General features: G+C 38.6%; 1 protein-coding gene and 1 pseudogene across 5 annotated transcripts in view; both read right to left on the bottom strand.

Moving 5' to 3' along the window:
* MARK1 (MAP/microtubule affinity-regulating kinase 1) overlaps positions 1-20,698 on the bottom strand; it is a 142,710-nt gene that overhangs the window by 19,822 nt on the left and 102,190 nt on the right. For all 5 annotated transcript variants that reach the window (XM_011971069.1, XM_011971070.1, XM_011971072.1 and 2 more), the window contains 4 exons: positions 12,599-12,698; positions 11,426-11,538; positions 8,204-8,357; positions 7,704-7,897 (listed from right to left, as the gene is read on the bottom strand). In XM_011971069.1, the coding sequence (XP_011826459.1) occupies positions 7,704-7,897; positions 8,204-8,357; positions 11,426-11,538; positions 12,599-12,698 (561 nt within the window). The remainder of the gene's footprint in view (positions 1-7,703; positions 7,898-8,203; positions 8,358-11,425; positions 11,539-12,598; positions 12,699-20,698) is intronic.
* LOC105532789 lies at positions 17,802-19,548 on the bottom strand (annotated as a pseudogene).

Genomic DNA, 20,698 nt, shown 5'->3' with positions numbered 1-20,698 from the left:
TCTTGTTACTTTTCCGTCTCGATGATCTGTCTAATACTGGCAGTGGGGTATTAAAGTCTTCCACTATTATTGTGTGTGTGTGTGTCTAAGTCTCTTTGTAGGTCTTTAAGAACTTGTTTTATGAATCTGGGTCCTTCTATATTGGGTGCATATATATTTAGGATAGTTAGCTCTTCATATTGAATTGAACCTTTTACCATTATGTAATGCCCTTCTTTGTCTTTTTTGACCTTTGTTGGTTTAAAGTCTGTTTTGTCAGAAACTAGAGTTGCAACCCCTGCTTTTTTCTGCTTTCCATTTGCTTGGTAAAGTTTCCTCCATTTCTTTATTTTGAGCCTATGTGTGTCTCTGCAAGTGAGATATGTCTCTTGAATACAGCACACTGATGGATCTTGTCTTTACCCAGCTTGCCATTCTGTGTCTTAATTGGGGTATTTAGCCCATTTACATTTAGGGTTAATATTGTTATGTGTGAATTTGATCCTGTCATCATAATGCTGGGTGGCCAATTCTGCAGACTTGTTAGTGTAGTTGCTTCATAGTGTCATTGGTCTGTGTACTTCAGTGTGTTTTTGTAATGGCTGGTACAAATTTTCCTATCCATGTTTAGTACTTCCTTCAGGAGCTCTTGCAAGGCAGGCCTGGTGGTGGCAAAATCCCTCAGCATGTGCTTATCTGAAAAGGAGTTTACTTCTCCTTCATTTTTGAAGCTTAGTTTGGCCAGATATGAAATTCTGGGTTGGAAATTCTTTTCTTTAAGAACGTTGAATATTGGCTCCCAATCTCTTTTGGCTTGCAGGGTTTCCACTGAGAGGTCTGCTGTTAGTCTAATGGACTTCCCTTTGTAGGTGATCTGGCCTTTCTCTCTGGTAGATCTTAACATTTTTTCCTTCATTTGACCTTGGAGAATCTGATGATTATGTGTCTTGGGGTTGATCTTGTGGAGTATCGTATTGGGGTTCTCTGTATTTTCTGAATCTGAATGTTGGCCTGTCTTGCTAGATTGGGGAAGTTCTCCTGGATGATATCCTGAAGTGTGTTTTCCAACTTGGTTCCATTCTCCCCATCTCTTTTAAGTACTCCAATCAGTCTTTTTACATAGTCCCATGTTTCTTGAAGGTTTTGTTCATTCATTCATCCTTTTTTCTCTAATCTTGACTGCCTGCCTCATTTCACTAAGATAGTCTTCAAACTGATAGTCTCTCTTCCACTTGGTCTATTCGGCTATTGCTACTTGTATTTGCATCATGAAGTTCTCGTGCTAGGTTTTTCGGCTCCATCAGGTCATTAAGTTCCTCTCTAAACTGGTTATTTTAGTTAACAGCTCCTGTAATCTTTCGTCACGGTTCTTAGCTTCTTTGCATTGGGTTTGAACATAATCCTTTAGCTCAGCAAAGTTCATTATTACCCACTTTCCTAAGCCTACTTCTGTCAGTTAATCAATCTCAGCTTCAGCCAGTTCTCTTCCCTTGCTTGAGAGGTGTTGCAATCATTTGGAGGAGAAGAAACATTCTTCTTTGGGGATTTTCAGCATTTTCAAGTTGGTTTTTCCTCATCTTGGTGGATTTATCTACCTTTGATCTTTGAGGCCGTTGACCTTTGGATGGGGTTTTTGTGGGGTTTTTTATGTAGCTGTCATTGCTTTCTGTTGGTTTGTTTTTCTTCTAACACTCAGGCCCCTCTTCTGCAGGTCTGCTGCAGTTTTCTGGGGGTCTACTCCAGATCCCATTTGTCAGACTGCTGTCTGCTCCTTTCTCTGGAAGCTTCGTCCCAGAGGGGCAGCAACCTGACGCCAGCTGGAACTGTCCTGTATAAGTTGTCAGCTTGGGAGGTCTCACCCAGACAAAAAGCACAGTATCACAGATGTCCTTAAGGAAGCAGTCTGGTTGCTTGGTGGAGCTGGTGCTCTGTGCTCGGGGAATCCCCCTCATCCTGAACGCCCAGACTCTTCAGTCAGCAGGTAGGACTGCTTAACTTGAGATCACAGCTGCCCCTCCCCACAGGTGCTCTGTCTCGGGGAGATGAGAGTTCTGTCTGTAAGTCCCTGGCTGGAGTTGCTGGGATTCCTGCAGGGAGGCCCTGCCTGGTGAGGAAGGATGGATCTGGGTCCCACCTAAAGAAGCAGTCTGGCAATGATCTGCCATAGCTGCTATGCTGTGCTGTGGGGAACACAGCCCATTCCAAACCGTGCAGCCTCCCTAACACTGGCAGGGGAAAATCACTGACTAGAGCTGCAGTAATGGTGGTTGCCCCCAACACTGGGAACTTGGTCATCTTAGGCAGAGTCTAGGCTGCTGTGCTGGCCAGCGGGGATTCCAAGTCAGTGGGTCTTAGTTTGCGGGGATCCATGGGAGTGGGACCCCCTGAGTGAGGCTGCTTTGCTCCCTGGCTTCAGCCCCCTTTCCATGGGAGTGGACAGATCTCTTGCCTTTCTGGAGTTTCGGGAGCCACCAGATTATGTAAAAACTCCTGCAGCTCAGTGCCTGCCCAAATGGTTGCTGGCAGGAGCAGCTGCCATGGGTCTGCTCAGTTTTGTGCTTGGGACCCAAGGCCCTGGTGGTGTAGGCTCACAGGGAATCTCCCGATCCATGAGTTGCAAAAATCCATGGGAAAAGCGTAGTGCCCCAGGCAGGCAGCACACTCCCTCACTGCCTCTCTTGGCCCAGTGCAGCTCTGGATGAACCGCTCATCCCTGCCCCCGACAGCTTTTCCTTGCTCTTCACAGGTTACACCAAACACCTAGTCAGTTCTAATGAAAGAACATGGGTACCTCAGCTGGAAGGGCAGAAATCACTTGCCTTTTGCGTTCCTCTCGGTGGGAGCTTTAGACAGGCATTGTTTCTACTCAGCCATCTTTGGCCCTTCCTTCTTCCCCTTACTTTGTAAAAAAATTGATTAATACTTTTCTTAGAGTTAATGTCTTAGTCTGTTTGGGCTGCTATAACAAAATATCATAAACTGGCTGGCTTATAAACCACAGAAATTTATTTCTCACAGTTCTTGAGGCTGTGAGATTAAGATCAAGGTGCGTGAAGGCCTGCTTCCTAGATGGCCATCTTTTTGTTGTGATTTCACATGGTAGAAGGGTAGAACAAGCTCCCTTGGGCCTCTTTTATAAGGGCACTAATCCCATTCGTGAGGGCCCTCATGACCTAATCATCTCCTAAAGGCCCCATCTTCTAATACTACCACCTTCAGGGTTAGAATTTTAACATATAAATTTTGGCAGAGGATGCGGGGGGCACTAAGATTCATATCATAGTGGTTTACATCATTTTATATTTTGTACTGCTCATACATGTGATAGATAATATGGAAAATACCTTTACAAGTTTTATTGTTTTCTTGATTCAAAAACAGCACAACATATTTGTGTCTTCAAAACTCAACACTTAGCTCCCAAGTTTCTAGGCTAGTCGAGGGTTTTCCCTGTATTCCCACATGTAACCTTTGGATGGGAATTTCTAGAAGGAAAACATAAAGTTTGTTTTTCCTGCACCTTACTTACAAATAGTAATACTCTGCTACAGTTTGAATGTGTCTCCTGAAGTTCCTGTGTTAGAAACTTGATCCCCAATGCAAAAGTGTTGGGAGGTGTGGCTTGATAAGAGATGATTAGGCTCTGGTCTCACAAATGAATTCTTGTGAAAGTGGGTTAGTTATCTCGAGAGTGGCTTTGTTATAAAAAGCATATTTGGCCCCCTCTTATTTTCTTGCGTGTGCTCTCTTGACCTCGCTTTATGTCATGCGGTGATGCAGCAAGATTGCCCTTACCAGAAGTTGGCATCTTGATATTGAACTACCCAGCCTCCAGAGCTATGAGAAAGAAATTTCTTTTCTTTATAAAGTATCCATTATGTGGCATTCTGTTACAGCAACACAAATGCACTAAGAGAGACTCCTTTCATTTCTAGTCTGTGATGGCTGTGGGTGATGAACAATAAAACAGATGACTCAGATAATTAACCAGAACATTTATCCAACCATTATTCTATTTAACTATTTAACTCAAAACTCTCCCCATGCTGTCTATTAACTGGTCAATTTTAAAGCTCATCTGCCAGTATCATCCTTGAGTCAAGATACTAAACTAGTATTAAATAATACTGTCAATAGAATCATACTTACAAGCAAGAGCTTTTACTATTGACTAAGAAAATTCTGATTTTATAAACATTAAATGTACTACCACCTATTAATTACCTATGCATGTTATGGGCACTATTTCTTTTTCCATCTGAAAGGAAGGGGACCGTTTCATGCCATTTGAATAGATTTAATATTTTCCATTATATTCTATTCTACTGACAGTGGTAAAAATGTTCATTTGTTCAGGCAATATTTTACACTATTACAGGGCTTGAATTGTAAATGCTGAAGTACTTTCTAAAAATTACCTCAAGAGAAAAGGTATTACAGCTGTGTATTTTGGCTTTAAAGCAGTGATTAGCAGACTTTTTCTGTAGAGTCATATAGTCAACATTTTAGGTTTTGTGAGCCACACCATCAATGTCACCAATAGACAAGAAAATGCAAACTGAAAACAAATGGATACCTTTTTTTTTCTTTTTGCCCTTCAGATTGGCAAAAATGCTAAAGATTGATAATATCAATCTTTAATGAGTTTGTGGAGAAATAACTACTCTCTAAATTACCCCAACCACTTGGAAAATTACTTTGGTAGCATTTGTTAAAAATTTAAATGTATATATTCCAAAGATATACACATAGTCAAGTACACTAAGACACATCAGAGCCGAGGCTTTAGGTGAGGTGAGTGGGAGTGGGGATGGGGCTGCACAGACCAAGGGTGACTGTGTCATGGACTGAGGAGCATGAGGAACCTGCCTCTGCGGCTGAGGTTAAAAAGAAGTGTTGTCACATAGACCTAGAGATGGAACTTTTGAGAATGTCTCTATAAGACGTATACCAATAACATAAATGTATAAGGATGTGTACTCTGGAGAAATGAAAAACTGTGAACACTTCACCAAAAGAAAGGTTGAATAAATTATGATATATCTATCTGTTAATACTAATGAAATAATATGCATCTATTAAAAAGATCTTGATGTTCTGATCTAGAAGGATCCCCAAACTATTATAAGTGAAAAAAATTAAAATGTTACATAGTATGATTTCATTTTTATGAAAAAGTAAAATAAAATAATTCTCTATGTACATATTCATTCACTTATTTATTTTTATTTTTTTGACAGGGTCTGTCACTCTGTCATCCAGGCTAGAGCACAGTGGTACAACCATAGCTCATAGCTCATTGCAGCCTCAAACTCCAGGGCTCAAGTCATCCTCCCTCCTCAGCCTTCCAAGTAGCTGGAACTACAGGCATGCAATACTACACCAGGCTAATTTAAAAATACTTTGTAGAAATCAAGTTGCACTAGGTTACCCAGGCTGGTCTCAAACTCCTGGTCTCAAGCAAGCCATCCTCCACAGCCTACCAAAGTGCTGGGATTATAGTCATGAGCCACTGCACCTGGTCTGTTTTCTTTAACGAAGGAAAATCTATAGAAGAATTCATCCTAAACGATTAGCACTAGTTATATTAGGAGTTCAGACTAAAAGGAAATGGATAGGGAAGAAGAGATGATTAATTTCACTTTAGAAACTCCTGAAATGCTAAAATTAAACAAAACACATTACTTTGGTTTCTCAAACTACGAAAATTAAAACAGTAAATAACAATATATTATAGTATTATGTGGCTAAGAACAGAATTTCTCTATCAAAATCTTTTAGCTTATGTTTTTAAAAAAAACGATAAATCGGTATGGCATAATTAAGTTGAATTTAAACTAATCCCTTAATTTTTAGGCCTTCTTTAATAAATATGCTTTGAATACACACTACATGCTTCAGCACTAATGACTCTGAGAAAGCTACTGTGTCAATATACAACAGATTATAAATTTGGGGAGATAAGGTTTACATGGGAAAACAACAGTGAATGAAACAAGACAGCATATAAGCAGCTAAGAGCTAAATGACAGGATAAGCAATTGAAAAAGCTGATGAGTTTTGGAGTATTCGGCCATAAAAGATTCTATCCAGGAGACAAGACTTGAAATGATCTATGGAAATGGAATTTTCATAATGTAAAGGGAATGTTTAGGCAAGGGCACTACATAAAGACAGGCATGGAGATAGACAAAGCTGAGTATGTTCATGGGAAAATAAGACTCAGTTCAGTCAAATGACAGGTTAATATTAAGTGGTAGAAAGTACAGGACCAATTATTTCTTTCTGCTATGCAGGGTGATTACACTGGAAACTGTCCTCTAAGGCAAATATAAGTCCCATTATAGTTCAATCATTTCTAAACAGATCAGGTGGAAGCTAAGCGGTTATATCCATCAATTCTTAAAGTAGTTATCTCCACGTCTATCCTTATGCCCTGGATACTATCCAGAGTTTTGATTCTGAATTTTCATTATTTTCCTCTTTTTGCTTATGTTACTACATACAATACTTCAGTAAGTTGATTACTTTCAACTCCTATATATTTTACAGCAACATTCTAGATTCATTTCTCTTCTTGTAAGAATACGTCCTCCAACTAAGGTGTTTTCAAATGGTCACTGTGTAGTCAAACAGTTGAGACATTTTATGCCAAAGAACATGCATGGTTTTTGTACCTTCATATTTAAATGTCAACACGGCTAGATAAAATTTCTAGGCTCAATGTGCTTTTCTTTAAATACTTTAAAAATATTTTCCCCTTTACTTTACTGTATCCATGTTGTTGTTGAGAAACCTAAGGTCAATCTGAATCTTGTTCCTTGTTTTTTTTTTTTTTTTTTTTTTTTTGAAACGGAGTCTCGCTCTGTTGCCCAGGCTGGAGTGCAGTGGTGGGATCTGCTCACTGCAAGCTCCACCTCCCAGGTTCATGCTATTCTCCAGCCTCAGCCTCCTGAGTAGCTGGGACTACAGAATCTTGTTTGTTTTAAGGTTTTCTTCGCTCTGACTCTGGAATCTTTAAAATATTCTTCACCTTGTTTTCGGTATCTATAAATTCCACTTCAAGAGTCCAGGAATAGATTTTCTTTCTGGCTTCTATTTGCGATTCTGGGTCCTTTCAAAATGAAATCTTCCCTCTTTATTTTTTGTTATTATTTCTTTAACTATTTCTCTTCCTTCATTTTGCTCCCTTTCCTTTCAAAACACCTATTATCTGAATGTTACCAATTCTATTTTTACCTTTCATATATCTTAGTTTTCTTTTATATGTTCTATCTCTATTCTTCCCTGCAGCCTTACGGGAGAACATTTCAAACCCTCTTCTAGTTCCCATTATATAATTTCTATGGTTTGCTGTTTTTAAGTGAATAATGTGAGGCAACTTTATAAATTAATTATTACCTGAGTCTGCCTTCATTAAACGGCTTATTTGTAAATAAAAATGAAATGTGCCAATATGATATTAAATAAACATTATAAAAAGGAAAATGAAGCGGGAAAGTTTAATGTACCATTTTGTGTTAAGTGTTATACATGCAAAAATGAATTCTTTTTTGTTGTTTTTAACTTGCATTTATGAGAAGTGTGGTCCCTTTTACATGTTCTTTAAAGTATAATTCCCTTTAAAATTTTCAATCATTAAAAAAATGAAAGATAAAAATTTTACACATAACCCTGAAACAAGTTATTACAATAAATTGCAATATACCAGAATATTTACTCACACTTGGAATAGTTGAAGATTTTTTCCTCTCTGGCCCTACAAGAGGGCTTGCAGTCATCTCGCTTTTTGATCCAACTGTTGTGCTGCCAAGTTTTCGAGCCACATCTTTGTCCCACTCTTCTTTCTGTTCACTTTCCACACTGTTAGCCTGAGCTCTTTTGGTATATGATACAGCAGGAGGAATGGATGGACCAGCTATAATTAAAAAAAAAAAAATAGCATAATGAGCTGAAAAACAACTGATTTATTTTCTGCTCACAAACAAAAACTCTGTATTAAAATTATCCACATTTGCATGCTTTAAACTCTGAATGAAGATTAAATTGTGATTTCAAAAATCAGGTCAGTGCCTGTAAAAGGGATTATATTTATAATTCAGTAATATAAGTCTGTGAGAACTAGATGACACAAGTACATAGAGACGTGAATGTACAATGCTTTAAAAACACAAGTTTAGGTAGAACCCGTGTGTTGTTTCACTTATTTAACTTTTTCCCCTACCATGATCACTGAAACGCCGCTGCTTCTGATTTGCTGAGATACTTCTCTGGACCTTCAGGTGAGCAGGGGACTGAAGAGTGCTGTTGTTTAAGTCACTACTGGGCCGGGACCTCTGACACAAGTTTCCACTGGATAATGATTCACCACCTTCAAACTACAAGAAGAAAAACCACAAGGATTTTAAAGCAAAAAAAAAAAAAAAAAAAAGTTTGCACAAATACTGCACTTTTGATTTTCTAAATGATTTAAAGCTATATAAGAAGTAATCCAAACTGAAAACACAGTGTAGTATTGGGCCTAGAACTTTAAGTTGGCAAGCAGGAAAAGGAGTGAACTGAATAGAATATGCTTTAGTGACTACTCATAATCTTCTATTATCTTGTACAAATCCTTAGTTTAGTCAAAATACCAAAGAACAGCTACCAATTATTGAATGGTTATTATAGACTAGGCACTGTGCTAAGCTCTTTCTATATGTTACTTTATTTAATCATCACAACAAACCTATGATGTATTAACCTACACTTTACAGATGGAAAAACTGAGGTTAAAAAAGTTAAGGGGCATTATTGAGATTCAAACTTAAAATAAAATCTAAAATTTTAAATATACACACATGTATATACACATATGTATGCATATAAACATACATATAGATTTGTTTGTTTTGTTTTCTCCACATTTGCAAAAAAAAAAAAAATACAGTTTACTGTTTCTGATCAGGAAACCGTATCTACTTAGAACTCAGCATGGTAAACTGCGGGTTGACACACTATCCCTCTCTTTGTAACATACAAGTTGTTTGCTGCCAGCAAACTTTTGATGGCCTCACTGGCATCCCAATAGGAAATCTAAATTCATATACAGATAATACTAGTGATAAATCGCAGAGTAATACTGATGATGATAAACAGCTAATGCAGAGCACATAATAATCCGCTAGAAACTGTTCCGAGTTTTTAAGCCCATAATAATCCACTAGAAACTGTTCCGAGTTTATAAGTGCTCATTCATTTAACACTTTCAATGATCCTAAAAGATAAGCACTATTACTGCCCTCATTTTATAGATAAGAAAACTGAGGCACAGAAAATTAATTGCCTTAGTTGCACAGTTAGTGGTTGTGCTGGGACAGGGCAGGGGTCAGGGGGACTTAGATCCAGTGAAGCTGGCTCCAAAGTTCAGGCTCTTACTACTTACCAGTAGCCTCATCCATTTATATTTGATACAATTCACACTTCATTTAAATTCATGCATGGTATGGTTATATACTTATAAAATTAGTGCTTCTTTTATATTTAAATTTACAGGAAAATTAAAGACCTCAGGAGTGTACTTTAAAATCTAAGTAGAAACAGTTCAAAGCCTTTAGAAATAACCATTTGTACTATTTCCCACTTAAAATTCTCTTGACTTCGCTTCTTTGATACCACATCTCTAGCTGTTAATGTCTCCACTAAAGATTCTCTTCCATTATAATAGTACCCACCTGGTAGGTTCACTGGGAGGATTAGGTTAATTAATATTTGTAAAGTCCTTAGAACAGTCCCTGGCACATTACTATGTGCAATGTGTTCCCCTCTAATGAAGACTCCAAATCTGTTAATTATTCAAATCTCTCCCCCTAATTCAGATCTATATATCCAAATGCCTAATAGACAGCTCCATCCAACAGAATCTCAAATTTAACCATCCCAAATTGAACTTCTTGTCTTCCCCCTGAAATCTGTACCTTTCCTATCTTGACAAATGTGCTTGCACAGTCATCCATATTGGAAATCTCATGGGCTCTTATCTCTTATTTCTAACTGGTCCCCAAGTACTACTGTTAATTCTACTTCTTACATGTCACACAGACCTGCCTTGGTGGGTCTGACCTTAGCCTACTGTAGGTACATGTCCACCTATATGCTCCCAGAGTATGCTGTGCATCCCCCAAATGAGAACACATACTGTACCATACTATTAACTGCTTGCCTCCCCTCTAGACCAAGGGCTCCTTGAGAGCAGAGACTTTCTCGTCTTTCTATTCACAGTACCCAGCATCGTTTCTGGTACAATAAAGGTTCAATATATGCCAGCTGGAATGCACTGCTCCATTAACAGTTACTACGGAATTATAAATAATTTCAGCTTTTTGTCTCTAAAATACCTCCCACAGATGTCTAATTTCCAATAAATTATTAATGTCCTGCAATCTGTTCTTGACTCTCCATGTATAGCCTTTATATTTGTTTTGCTAAAGAATCATTTGCTTTTAAGCTTCATGATATGGTTTGGACGCTCTGTCCCCTCCAAATCTCATGTTGAAGTGTGACCTCCAATGTTGGAGTGGGCCTAGAGGGAGGTATTTGAGTCAAGAAGGTGGACCCTTCATGAATGGCCTGGTGCTGTCCTCATGGTAACAAGCTCTCCCTCTTTGTGTTCACGCTAGATCTGGTTATTTAAAACAGCGTGGCACCTCCCCCACCTCTCACCTGCTCCCTCTTGCCATGTGACATGCTGGCTCCCCCTCACCTTCCATCATGTCTGTAAGCTTCCTGAGGCTCTTATCAGAAGCAGATGCCAACACTATGCTTTGTGTACAGCCTGCAGTACTGTGAGTCAAATAAGCTTCTTTTCTTTATAAATTACCCAGTCTCAGGTACTTCTTTATAGCAATGCAAAACTGACTAACAAAGTTCACCATTTGTATACAGTTATTTTCTGAGTATATCTCCTTATTATAGTTCTCCTGGCCTTGAGAATTCCCAACTGAAAGCATCAGTCACTTGACACTTTATAAGGCAAAATGTCATCACATAACCTTTCCTGGAGTTACCTCTTTTAACAATCCTTTAAGACATACATTTTATTTTAAATGCTATCACTTCCTCACGTTTCAGTCACTGTCTTTTCTGCACACCTGGAATAACCATATTACCTTTGGTGAGACTGTTACATTTGGATGCACAAGCTGTGGGGGAGGCCATTCTCAAAGGCCAGGCTGTGAATGGTGGCTCCTGGAGCTAAGAAAGACAGTAAGCCTATTCTTTCATAAAATCTGTCTTGGTACCCAGAAATAACACCAGTTTGTAATTTAACATCGTGATTTTTGAGTTCCAACAAATAAGAATGTTAGAGTAGGATCTTTATATTATTTTTGATTCCACAAAGAATATATTTACTAATATATAAGCTCAAAAAATAATTCACAGTAATTTGAAAAGGTGAAAAACTTACTTCAGGTGGTTTTCTACCTAGAAGAATATAAGTAGCCATAACTTCATCATACTTCTGATTTATTAAGGCATCATTTATTTCATCTCGTGCAAAGCCCATGGTGACCATAATGTCTAGAAATTTAAAAAAGAGAAATTTTCTGAAAATGGTTTTATTTTCATAAACAAATCAACAAACACGGGCAAGTCTGCCAACTTTGAATATGAAAACTTAGTCATGAAAATTTAGTGTAGTTTAAAAAACTTCTGGACTATTAACCTATGGATACCATATTTTCACAGATATTGTACAATGATACTTTTACATGCAGAAATTATCTACATCATGGGTAATATATTAACGGGCCCACTTAATTTCTCATTGCCTCATACATTCCTGAGCTAACTTTCTTTGTCCAGTCTAAGACCATGTCAGTCTTTGTTACACGCAAAATTCTCTTTCTCTCAACTCATCCTCAGCTACTTGTGCAGTGGTTTCTTTCGTCTCTTAACAATTTCTGCTTTCTGATTTGCAGTAGGGTGACTCTTCTTTGGGAGATCTGAATTTCCATGGTTTTTCTGATCAGGTTCCTAATACCCTAAAATGCTCTCCCCTGCCACTCTGCCCTCAAGTCAAATAGGAACACAGTTGAGATGACTCAGTTGAGACTAAATGATGGCTTTGGGAAGGGATTGCGAAATGAAAAGAACAAGTTAGAAGGACAGCTCTGGCTGGGTATGGGCAGTAGCAGGACGAGTGACGAGGGAGAATAAACATTGTTAAGACAGTAGAAAAAGAAAGGGAGAGCCAAAGTGTTCAACTCTTAATTCAGTGCCTCTGTATCTTTGGTTAAAATACATGCTATGTTCGCTGATACTTATCAGTCTGATCAGTGCTGATAGTCATATCAGCCATTCCTCCTGCTGGGCATAACTGAAAGTAAAGAATTCAATTTATTTACATTAAGTTTTATATCATCATTGTCAAACATTGAATTAGACCATAATATATATGAGAACAAATTAGGGAACTTGAAATGTATAATTTTTAGTGTATTATCATTAAAATGATAATGCAAGTATTTTTCAAATAAAAATTGCTTCCTATTTATACTTTTAAACACTATTTTGGTACACTAAAGAACTCTTACTTGCTGCCTAGGGACAGTACTTCTTACCATGTTTAAATACTTACCTATTCTTTTCATGTCATTGAAATCTGGATCAGGCTCAGTATATGGCTTTAGTTCTTCTTCTTCATGACCAACATTCATCCATCGATCTTTCATTATTTGCTAGGAAATACACTCTACATTATGTGTGGTCAATCAGAACATTCAGCCACTTACTATAACTCTATTTTAACAAATGTAAAATTACTGGTTCACTCAACAAGTTCCATGTGACATTTCTAGTTTGATTAGTGGGTCAAAAAGAGGTGTAAGACTTTGGAACACACACAACTATGACTGTCTTCCTACACACTCACCAAATGTATTGATTCAAAACACCATGCCTCTCTTATTCCTTCAAAGGGAATATTTTCAAATTTGGTTATTTTAACATAAGAACTTACTTCTTATAAAGCAGATTTTAACTTCTGCTTTAAATTTTTACATTTAAGATTAATATGGAGGTTATAATTTTTTCCTGGTTTATGCCAAACATATGCCTTATTTTAAAATCATCACTTATTAAAATATTAGCAAAGAAGAGGTCATGGGGAATGAAAATCAGGGTTAGCAGTAAAGCTATCAATAAAGATAGCTAAGACAATGTGGAAAGGGAAGGCAGTCAAAATTTAAGTCTAGAGTTAGGAATTAGGTAAGAATCAAGCTGGGGTTGATGTGAATTACCAGAGTCAGATTTAAGTTAAGGCTGTGACAATAACAGACAGTCCTGGGCTGTTAAAAGGCAACCTTGTAGGGGGCAAGCTAGAGAATGGGAAAAATATTGGCAAAACATATACTGGATAAGGAGTAAATATTCAGAATATGTAAAGAATGCCTGCAACTCAATAACAGAAAAACAAATAACCTCAATAAAAAATGGGCGAAGTAATTAATAGATATTTCTCCAAAAAAGATACGTAAGTGGTCAAAAAGCATGCTTGCTGTGTGAAAAGATACTCAACATCATTAGTCATCAGGGAACTCAAAACCATAGTGAGCTATCACCTTATACTCATTAGGATGGCCACTATACTCATTAGGATGGCCACTGTCAAAAAAACAGGAAACAACAAGTGTTGGTGAGCATGTGGAGAAATTGAAACCCCTGTGAACTGCTGGCAGAAATGTAAAATGGTGCAGCTGCTACGGAAAGCAGTACAGAGGTTTCTCAAAAAATTAAAAATAGAACTACCATATGATCCAGTAATCCCACTTCTGGGTATTTATCCAAAAAAAAACGAAAGCAGAGTATCAAAGAGATATTCAGAAACTTATATGCACTGCAGCATTAGTCACAAAAGCCAAGATGTGGAAGTAACCTAAATGTACATTGACAAATGAATTGATAAAGAAAATGTGGTACATAAATACAAAGAAATATTATTCAGCCTTAAAAAAAATCTTGTTACATGTTACAACATGGATGAACCTTGAGGACATTATGTTAAGTGAAATAAGCCAATCACAGAAAGACAAATACTGCATGATTCTACTTACACGGATTATCTAAAGTAGTTAAGCTCACAGAAACATAAAGTATAACAGAATGGTGATTGCTGGGGCTGATGAGGGGGAAATGGGGATTTGTTTAACGAGTACAGAGTTTTAGTCACACAATATGAAAAAGTTCTGGAGATCTGTTGTACAACAATGTACACATAGTTAAGGACGCTGTAATATACACTTATAAGTTGTTAAGAGGGTAAATATATGGTAGGTGTTTTTTACCACCACCACCACCAAAAAAAAAAGCAATCCTAGTAGAGAATTTACTATACTCATGGTCAGGCAATGGGGAACTGGAAGAAACTTATTTGAATAATTCTGTATTAATTTAGAAAGATTGTTCACTTTTTATTACTACAGAATTTTAGGTTTTCATTCTAGGTGCTGATATATTAGTTGCTTTTTCCAAGTCCTGTAAAGTACTTTCTCCATCTTTAAACTTTACTTGCCAATATTCCACTAATTAGAAAAATAACTTCCCATATATATACCTTTTGAAGGCGAATTTCTTGATTGCCCAGGTACCTTCTCCTCATTTATTAATATCTACCTAAAGCTAATCACTAGAAAATAAGAAATCCAGGGCAGATCTCTAACAACCGAAATCTCTAACAGTATTGCTGTGCTGAATTGGAGGATTTTCCAGAGGTCATCATCACATGATTTTTTTTTTTTTTTTTAAAGACAGGGTCTCACTATGTTGCCCAGTCTGGAACTCCTGGGCTCAAGTGATCTGCTTGCCTCCGCTTCCCAAAGTGCTGGGATTATAGGCATGAGCCACCATGCCCAGCCACATGATACATTTTTAAATTAAACTTTCTAGAGAATTCATATATTTAAAAAATACTATTACGCAGACGTAACTCTTAAAAAATTATCACTAACTTGATTTCTTTTCACCACTTTGGGCAATGGTAATTTAAGTGCCTTATTCAACTACTTTAAATACAACTAGAGACCTACTACAAATAATTCTACCATGTGTCTTCAGTGATATTCATCAATAAGGGAAAAGTGTTGGGGTGGGTGAACATCAGGAGGAAAAAAAAATGGGCAAAGCAGAGATGCAAAAGTTGCCACACAATTTCTCAAAATACTGAGGCCTTTCCTGTTCCTTCCCTCTCCCCTCTCAAACATTATGTCTGACAGAAGCCTGAGCAAGAGTCAGGCACCAGCATCTGTAGAAATAAAATTTTGTTGTTGGCAGAATTTCCTAGGTTGGAAGGTGAATACATAGAAAACCCTCAGAGAACATATTGAACTGCTTAAGGACAGTTATACAGTACACACACAGTTCCTCCCACACTGATCAAGCTCCAATCCAGCCATCTACTCCTTGACACCTTTATTGATTCAATTCTACAGCTGCACAAGCAGAGGAAGTAAGGAAGGCATACGGAAGTAGTAGCTCAGCTGATGCTTAAAAGTCTTTAAGCATATATAAAGTAAATCCATAACAAATCCTACCCCTCCACACACGTGTCAGTACAAACAAAGGAATCTGACTGTCCTTTTATTAACACATTACTTTTTAATGGGAGTTCTTTGGACATTTGTTGTTATGATAATGAATGAGAAAGACAAAAAAGAAAAATAACAAACATTAGCTAGACACAAAATACTTCCAGTTCCTCAAATCAATTTAAGTCCTTATTGATATTCTCAAATTTAAGATTACAAGTTTGAAAATAATAACACGTGGAATAAGATTAATAAATAGTAGAATACTAAGTAAGTAAAAAGTTAGATTCAGGTAGAATAAATACGGGTTAATCATGCAAAAAGGAAGCAGAAGGAAGACAAAGAACCAGGAGAGAAAATGCAGGTGTAAAGAGGCCCTCAGGCAAAACCAGCATGTAATGGTTATCTCTCAATGGTATGATTTTGAAAAGTCTCTCTGGCCAGTATGTAGGGAGTGAGTTAGAGGGGTTCAAGATTAGAGGCACATAAATCATGTAAGAGGCTTCAGCTAAATCTAGGAGAGAGATGATGACACTCCAATTTAAAGGTACGCAGTGGCAACAGGGAAACAAAAGACATTTTCAATATTTTGCAGGTAAAAATGAACAAAACTTAATGATTTATGCAGTTTTATGGAACTTCATAATCACAATTAATGATTATGAAGGATGGATATCCATATATCTACATGACTGGATATGGGGGAGAGATGAAAAGAAGAAGAAATTGAAGACAATGCCCAAATTTCTTATTCAGACAACTGAATTGAGAGGTTGGTATCATTCACTGAGATATCAAACGCACAGAGGGAAGAATGGATGGAGAAAGATGGAGCTCGGTTTTAGACAGCTTAAGCTGAGTTTGAGGCACTATGGGATATCTCAATAAACATGTACTGTAATTACTCTGATACTTTACTCTGAGGCTCAAGAGAAATCTGGGCTAGGGATTGAGACTCAGGAATCCTTAGCCTACAGAGGATGCTGTATAAAAGCTGTGGGGTGGGTGGGATTCTCCAGGAAGAATGAATAGTGTTAAGAATAAATAGAAGAGGTCTCAGAGTACAGCCTCAAGGAACACTAGTACTTAAAGGTTAGAAAGAAAAGAAATCCAAAAAGAAAAACCCGCAGAGCATGACATGGAAGGCAACGAAAGAGTTCTTTGAAGAGGAGAAACTGCTGTCCTGTCAAATATGGCCACATGGTCAAATAAGGTGACACCTAAATAAGTAACCCGTGTGTTTAGCAATAGAGATGGGGGACTTTGCTCGGGGAAGTTTCAGTGGAGTGGTGGCATTAGGAACCAGAAGGTAAATGGATTGGTGAGGAATGGGTGATGGTTTAAATGTAGATACTCTTCAAAAGGGCTCACTACAAAGGAGGAGCAAGATGGCAGCACTGAAAGGGGATTACCGGCTTGAAGGATGCCTTTTTTAGTGGAGGAGATTGAAGATTCAAGTATGTATAAAAGCTGAGGAAAAGGAGTCAGTAGAGACAAGGTTCAGTTGGTTACAGAAGAGAGAGCCTTTCTGAAGGGGTGAGATACTGAAAAGGAAGGTAGATAACCAAATCCAGCAAACAGATGAGTAAAGTTTTCAACAAGAGAAAAGACATCTTTCCACTATGACAGGCAGTGGGGAGACATGGGGTCTAAACAGTTAATTTTTTTGTATAGAAATGTACCATTTTATTACAAAGAGTCTCAAAAATGAAAACGTATCTCAAAAAGGAAACTAGACCACCAACCTCCACCTGCAGAATTAGGGGAAGACAAAGGGCACGCAGTGTCAGTTTGTCGGCTCACTTGAAGCCACTGGGAAGGTATGAGAACAGAGCCAATCTAAAAATGGCTGATGTTACATTAGGAGCCTGAAAAGAACAGGAGACCCTTGAAGATCTGGCCATCCCTTCTAGAATGTTCAGTAAGGGCACCTTTCCAAAGCTACTAAGCAGGCATTTGGCATTTCAGGATTTTGTCTTATGGTTGCATAAAAGTATCGCTTTCACCCAGACCTGGTACTCTTTATGGCTCAAAGTTAAGAACTGGGGAAGGATGGAAGGATGAGTGGCAAGGCAGCTCCCAGAAGAGTTCACCCAGCATAGCTGCCCTGGGCTCAGGGCCTTGGTTTCTGTCTAGTCTCTGGGATTTATATTTAATAAATTTTCCTATAAATACACAGAGAAATAGAAGTATAAAATCTGAGGTGTTGGTGGAGAAAGGCGGGGGACTTGGCAAGAAGCCAGAGCTGGAGAGGTCTTTTCAGGCCAACCTGACCTCCTCCTTGACCCCTTTGGCTTCTGGCTTCTCCTCTTCTGTGACTTTGTTCTTCTCATCTAGGTCTTTCTCTTTTTCATCCTGTTTTGACTCTCTTGGCTTTTTTGAAGTTGGAAGAGTTCTTGTGGCCACCCTCTTCCACCTCATCAGAGTCGGAGAACTCTCCCTCACAGGCAATTAGTTTGTCAGAGGAACAGATCGAGATGTATTTGTCAGGGTCTTCTTCACTCTCATCGTCACTCTCCTCAGGGACGGATCCTGTGGAATCACCTGCATTTGGACCCAGGTGTGTGGGGCAGCATTCTGAGGTTCTCAAACAGTCGCTGTTTATCTTCTCCAAGTACTATTCGTGTTCTGGTTAGTCATACTGAAAGGACTGATGTGAAGCTTGAAATCGGATCCAAACTATTCCAAGTAGTCGCCGTTTGGAAGCTCATTAGGGATCTCTGTATCCAGGGCCACACCTGTCTAATAGGTCCAGCACTGGGCAACATTACAAATGATGAACCACCTCCTCCCAGCATCAGCATAGGCAGGTTAAAGCTCTTGACAAATCCCACACACTTGGCATGGACCCCCCGCCACTTTTTTTGAGATGGAGTCTCACTCAGTTCCCCATGCTGGAGTGCCCCATGCTGGAGTGCCCTGGCGCAATCTCGGCTCACTGCAACCTCCACCTCTAGGGTGCAAGTGATTCTCATGACTCAGCCTTCTGAATAGCTGGGATTACAGAAGTGCACCATCACGCCTGACTAATTTTTGTATTTTTAGTAGATGCGGGGATTCACCATGTTGGCCAGGCTGGTCTCAAACTCCTGACCTCAAGTGAGCCTCCCGCCTCGGCCTCCCAAAGTGCTGAGAACAGGCATGAGCCACCATGACAGGCCGGCATGTGCTTTGATGATCAGATGGAAGCAACCTAACCAGTCCCCAGATAAGGAATCTGAGCCACACTGTAAGAGCACTGCACCAGGCTGGAACATCTCCATTACTCTGAACGCAACCAGCTTGAAATGGCCTCATAAGACTTGTCATCAATCCCATCTCAGAACAGGTAGTTACCAGCATAATAGTTGCCTTTGCCAGCCCCAATATCCTGTAGATCCCTAGTTCCTGAAAAGTTCTCTCCATACTCAGGAGAAGACACAGTCATGACCCAGTCTGTGGTATAGAAGGCCTCTTCCATCCCATCGCCGTGGTGAATATCAAAGTCAATATATAGCACCCTCTGGTGATACGTTAGCAGTTCCAGGATGGCCAAGACAATGTCATTGATGTAAAAGAAGCCAGAGATGCCTCAGGCTTCTTTGCATGGTGCAGGCCCACAGCCCAGTTCACAGCGATGTCTATCTGCTGCTTATTAAGTTTCACAGCACTTGCCACAGAGCCACCAGTAGACAACTGTAAGAATTCAAACAGGCCATCAAATACTGAACAGTCCTTGCCGATGTTGAATCTGCATCTGCTTGCTGAGCTCGAACATGTAATCTGAATGGATTGAGCGCAAGAATTTAATGTAGTCATCCCCGTGGTACTTGGTCATCTCCTCAGTACTGGGCTTGTGAGGGTGACAGATTTCTATTTTTCAGTGGAGACCATAGTTGGGCAGCAAATTATAAGTCATGCAGATCTGGTGAGGCTTCACTGGATAGCCTTGTCTATAAGAGTAACTTCCAACATCCCCATCCTGGTAGTAACAGACTTTCCTCCTGGTGCCCTGTGTCTGCGTCATCTTGCTTGCCTCCCATCCCTCTCATCAGTTGGTCTCAACAGTAATGTTTAAGGTATGGGAATGGGAAGTGAAGAGTACTCATGACTTTTGGTTTGTATTTTCTCAGTGGAATAAAAGACAAAGATATTTGCCTAGAATGTTTTCCCCATCTTCCCACCTAAGTTCCTTTTTATTTCAAAATGACCACATAAAGTCTGGGCCCTTTCTGTTACTCTCTTTCATGGCACCCCGATCTTTGCCTACAATTGAATGAAGGTTGTTGTTATGTAATATTTTGGTTTACCTGTTAATCATGTATCTCCACCATTAGACCATAAACCCAATCAAAGAATGATCCACGTCTGGTTTGTTCAATATTGCATATCCAACACCTAAAAGTACCCAGCACTAAATGGTCAGTACATATTTGTAAACTGAATGAATAAAACCTCATCTTAATCACTTATCTGTCCTTCTCCTGTGTTCCCATGGAACTCTGCTTATATCCTAGTGTTACTATTATTAAACTCTACCTTTGATTACAGTTAGTTGTGTATAGGTTTATCTCCACGTTATTTAAAGTCCTTGAGGACAAAGGCTGTGCCTTATGTGCTGTTTTTTCTCACTACAGATGCCTGTTTTTGAACAAGGTAGTGTTTTAAAATAATGTTGCTACAAGATCCCTGGGTAAGACAGAATCCAGAGATTAGCAACAAGAAGACACCTTACAAAGTTGTTATAATGTCCAGGAAAGAGAACAGAGGACTGAACTAGACATGAGGAAATGGAAGAAAGAAACCAGAAGCATAATCTATTGCACTTGATGAAAAGATTCATTTTGGTTCTGAGGGAATTGATAGAATATAAGAGGGTTCTGACAATTTTAAATCAGGTGCCTGGCAGAATAGGGTTTCTATAAATTAAGCAAGAAATATAGGAGCAATAGCAGATTTGATAGCTGAGAGATAAGCAATTAGAAGGAAAATGAAGATAATTTTCCGATGTTTCTCAGTTAAATTGCATTTATTTGTTGCTCATTTCATATCCACATGTTCCTGTCAGAATAAATATATACATGGATCAAACCCTTAAAAGTGATCTGTTATTTGGGGAAATGAGATTTACTTATGAAATCTAAATTTTTTTTAAATTTTTTTTTTTTTTTTTTTTT

The sequence above is a fragment of the Mandrillus leucophaeus genome, unplaced genomic scaffold (assembly GCF_000951045.1).
Source record: "Mandrillus leucophaeus isolate KB7577 unplaced genomic scaffold, Mleu.le_1.0 Scaffold985, whole genome shotgun sequence".
Classification (NCBI taxonomy): domain Eukaryota; kingdom Metazoa; phylum Chordata; class Mammalia; order Primates; family Cercopithecidae; genus Mandrillus; species Mandrillus leucophaeus.
The sequence above is the reverse complement of the archived record's forward strand: the minus strand, read 5'-3'. Positions and strand labels throughout refer to the sequence as shown.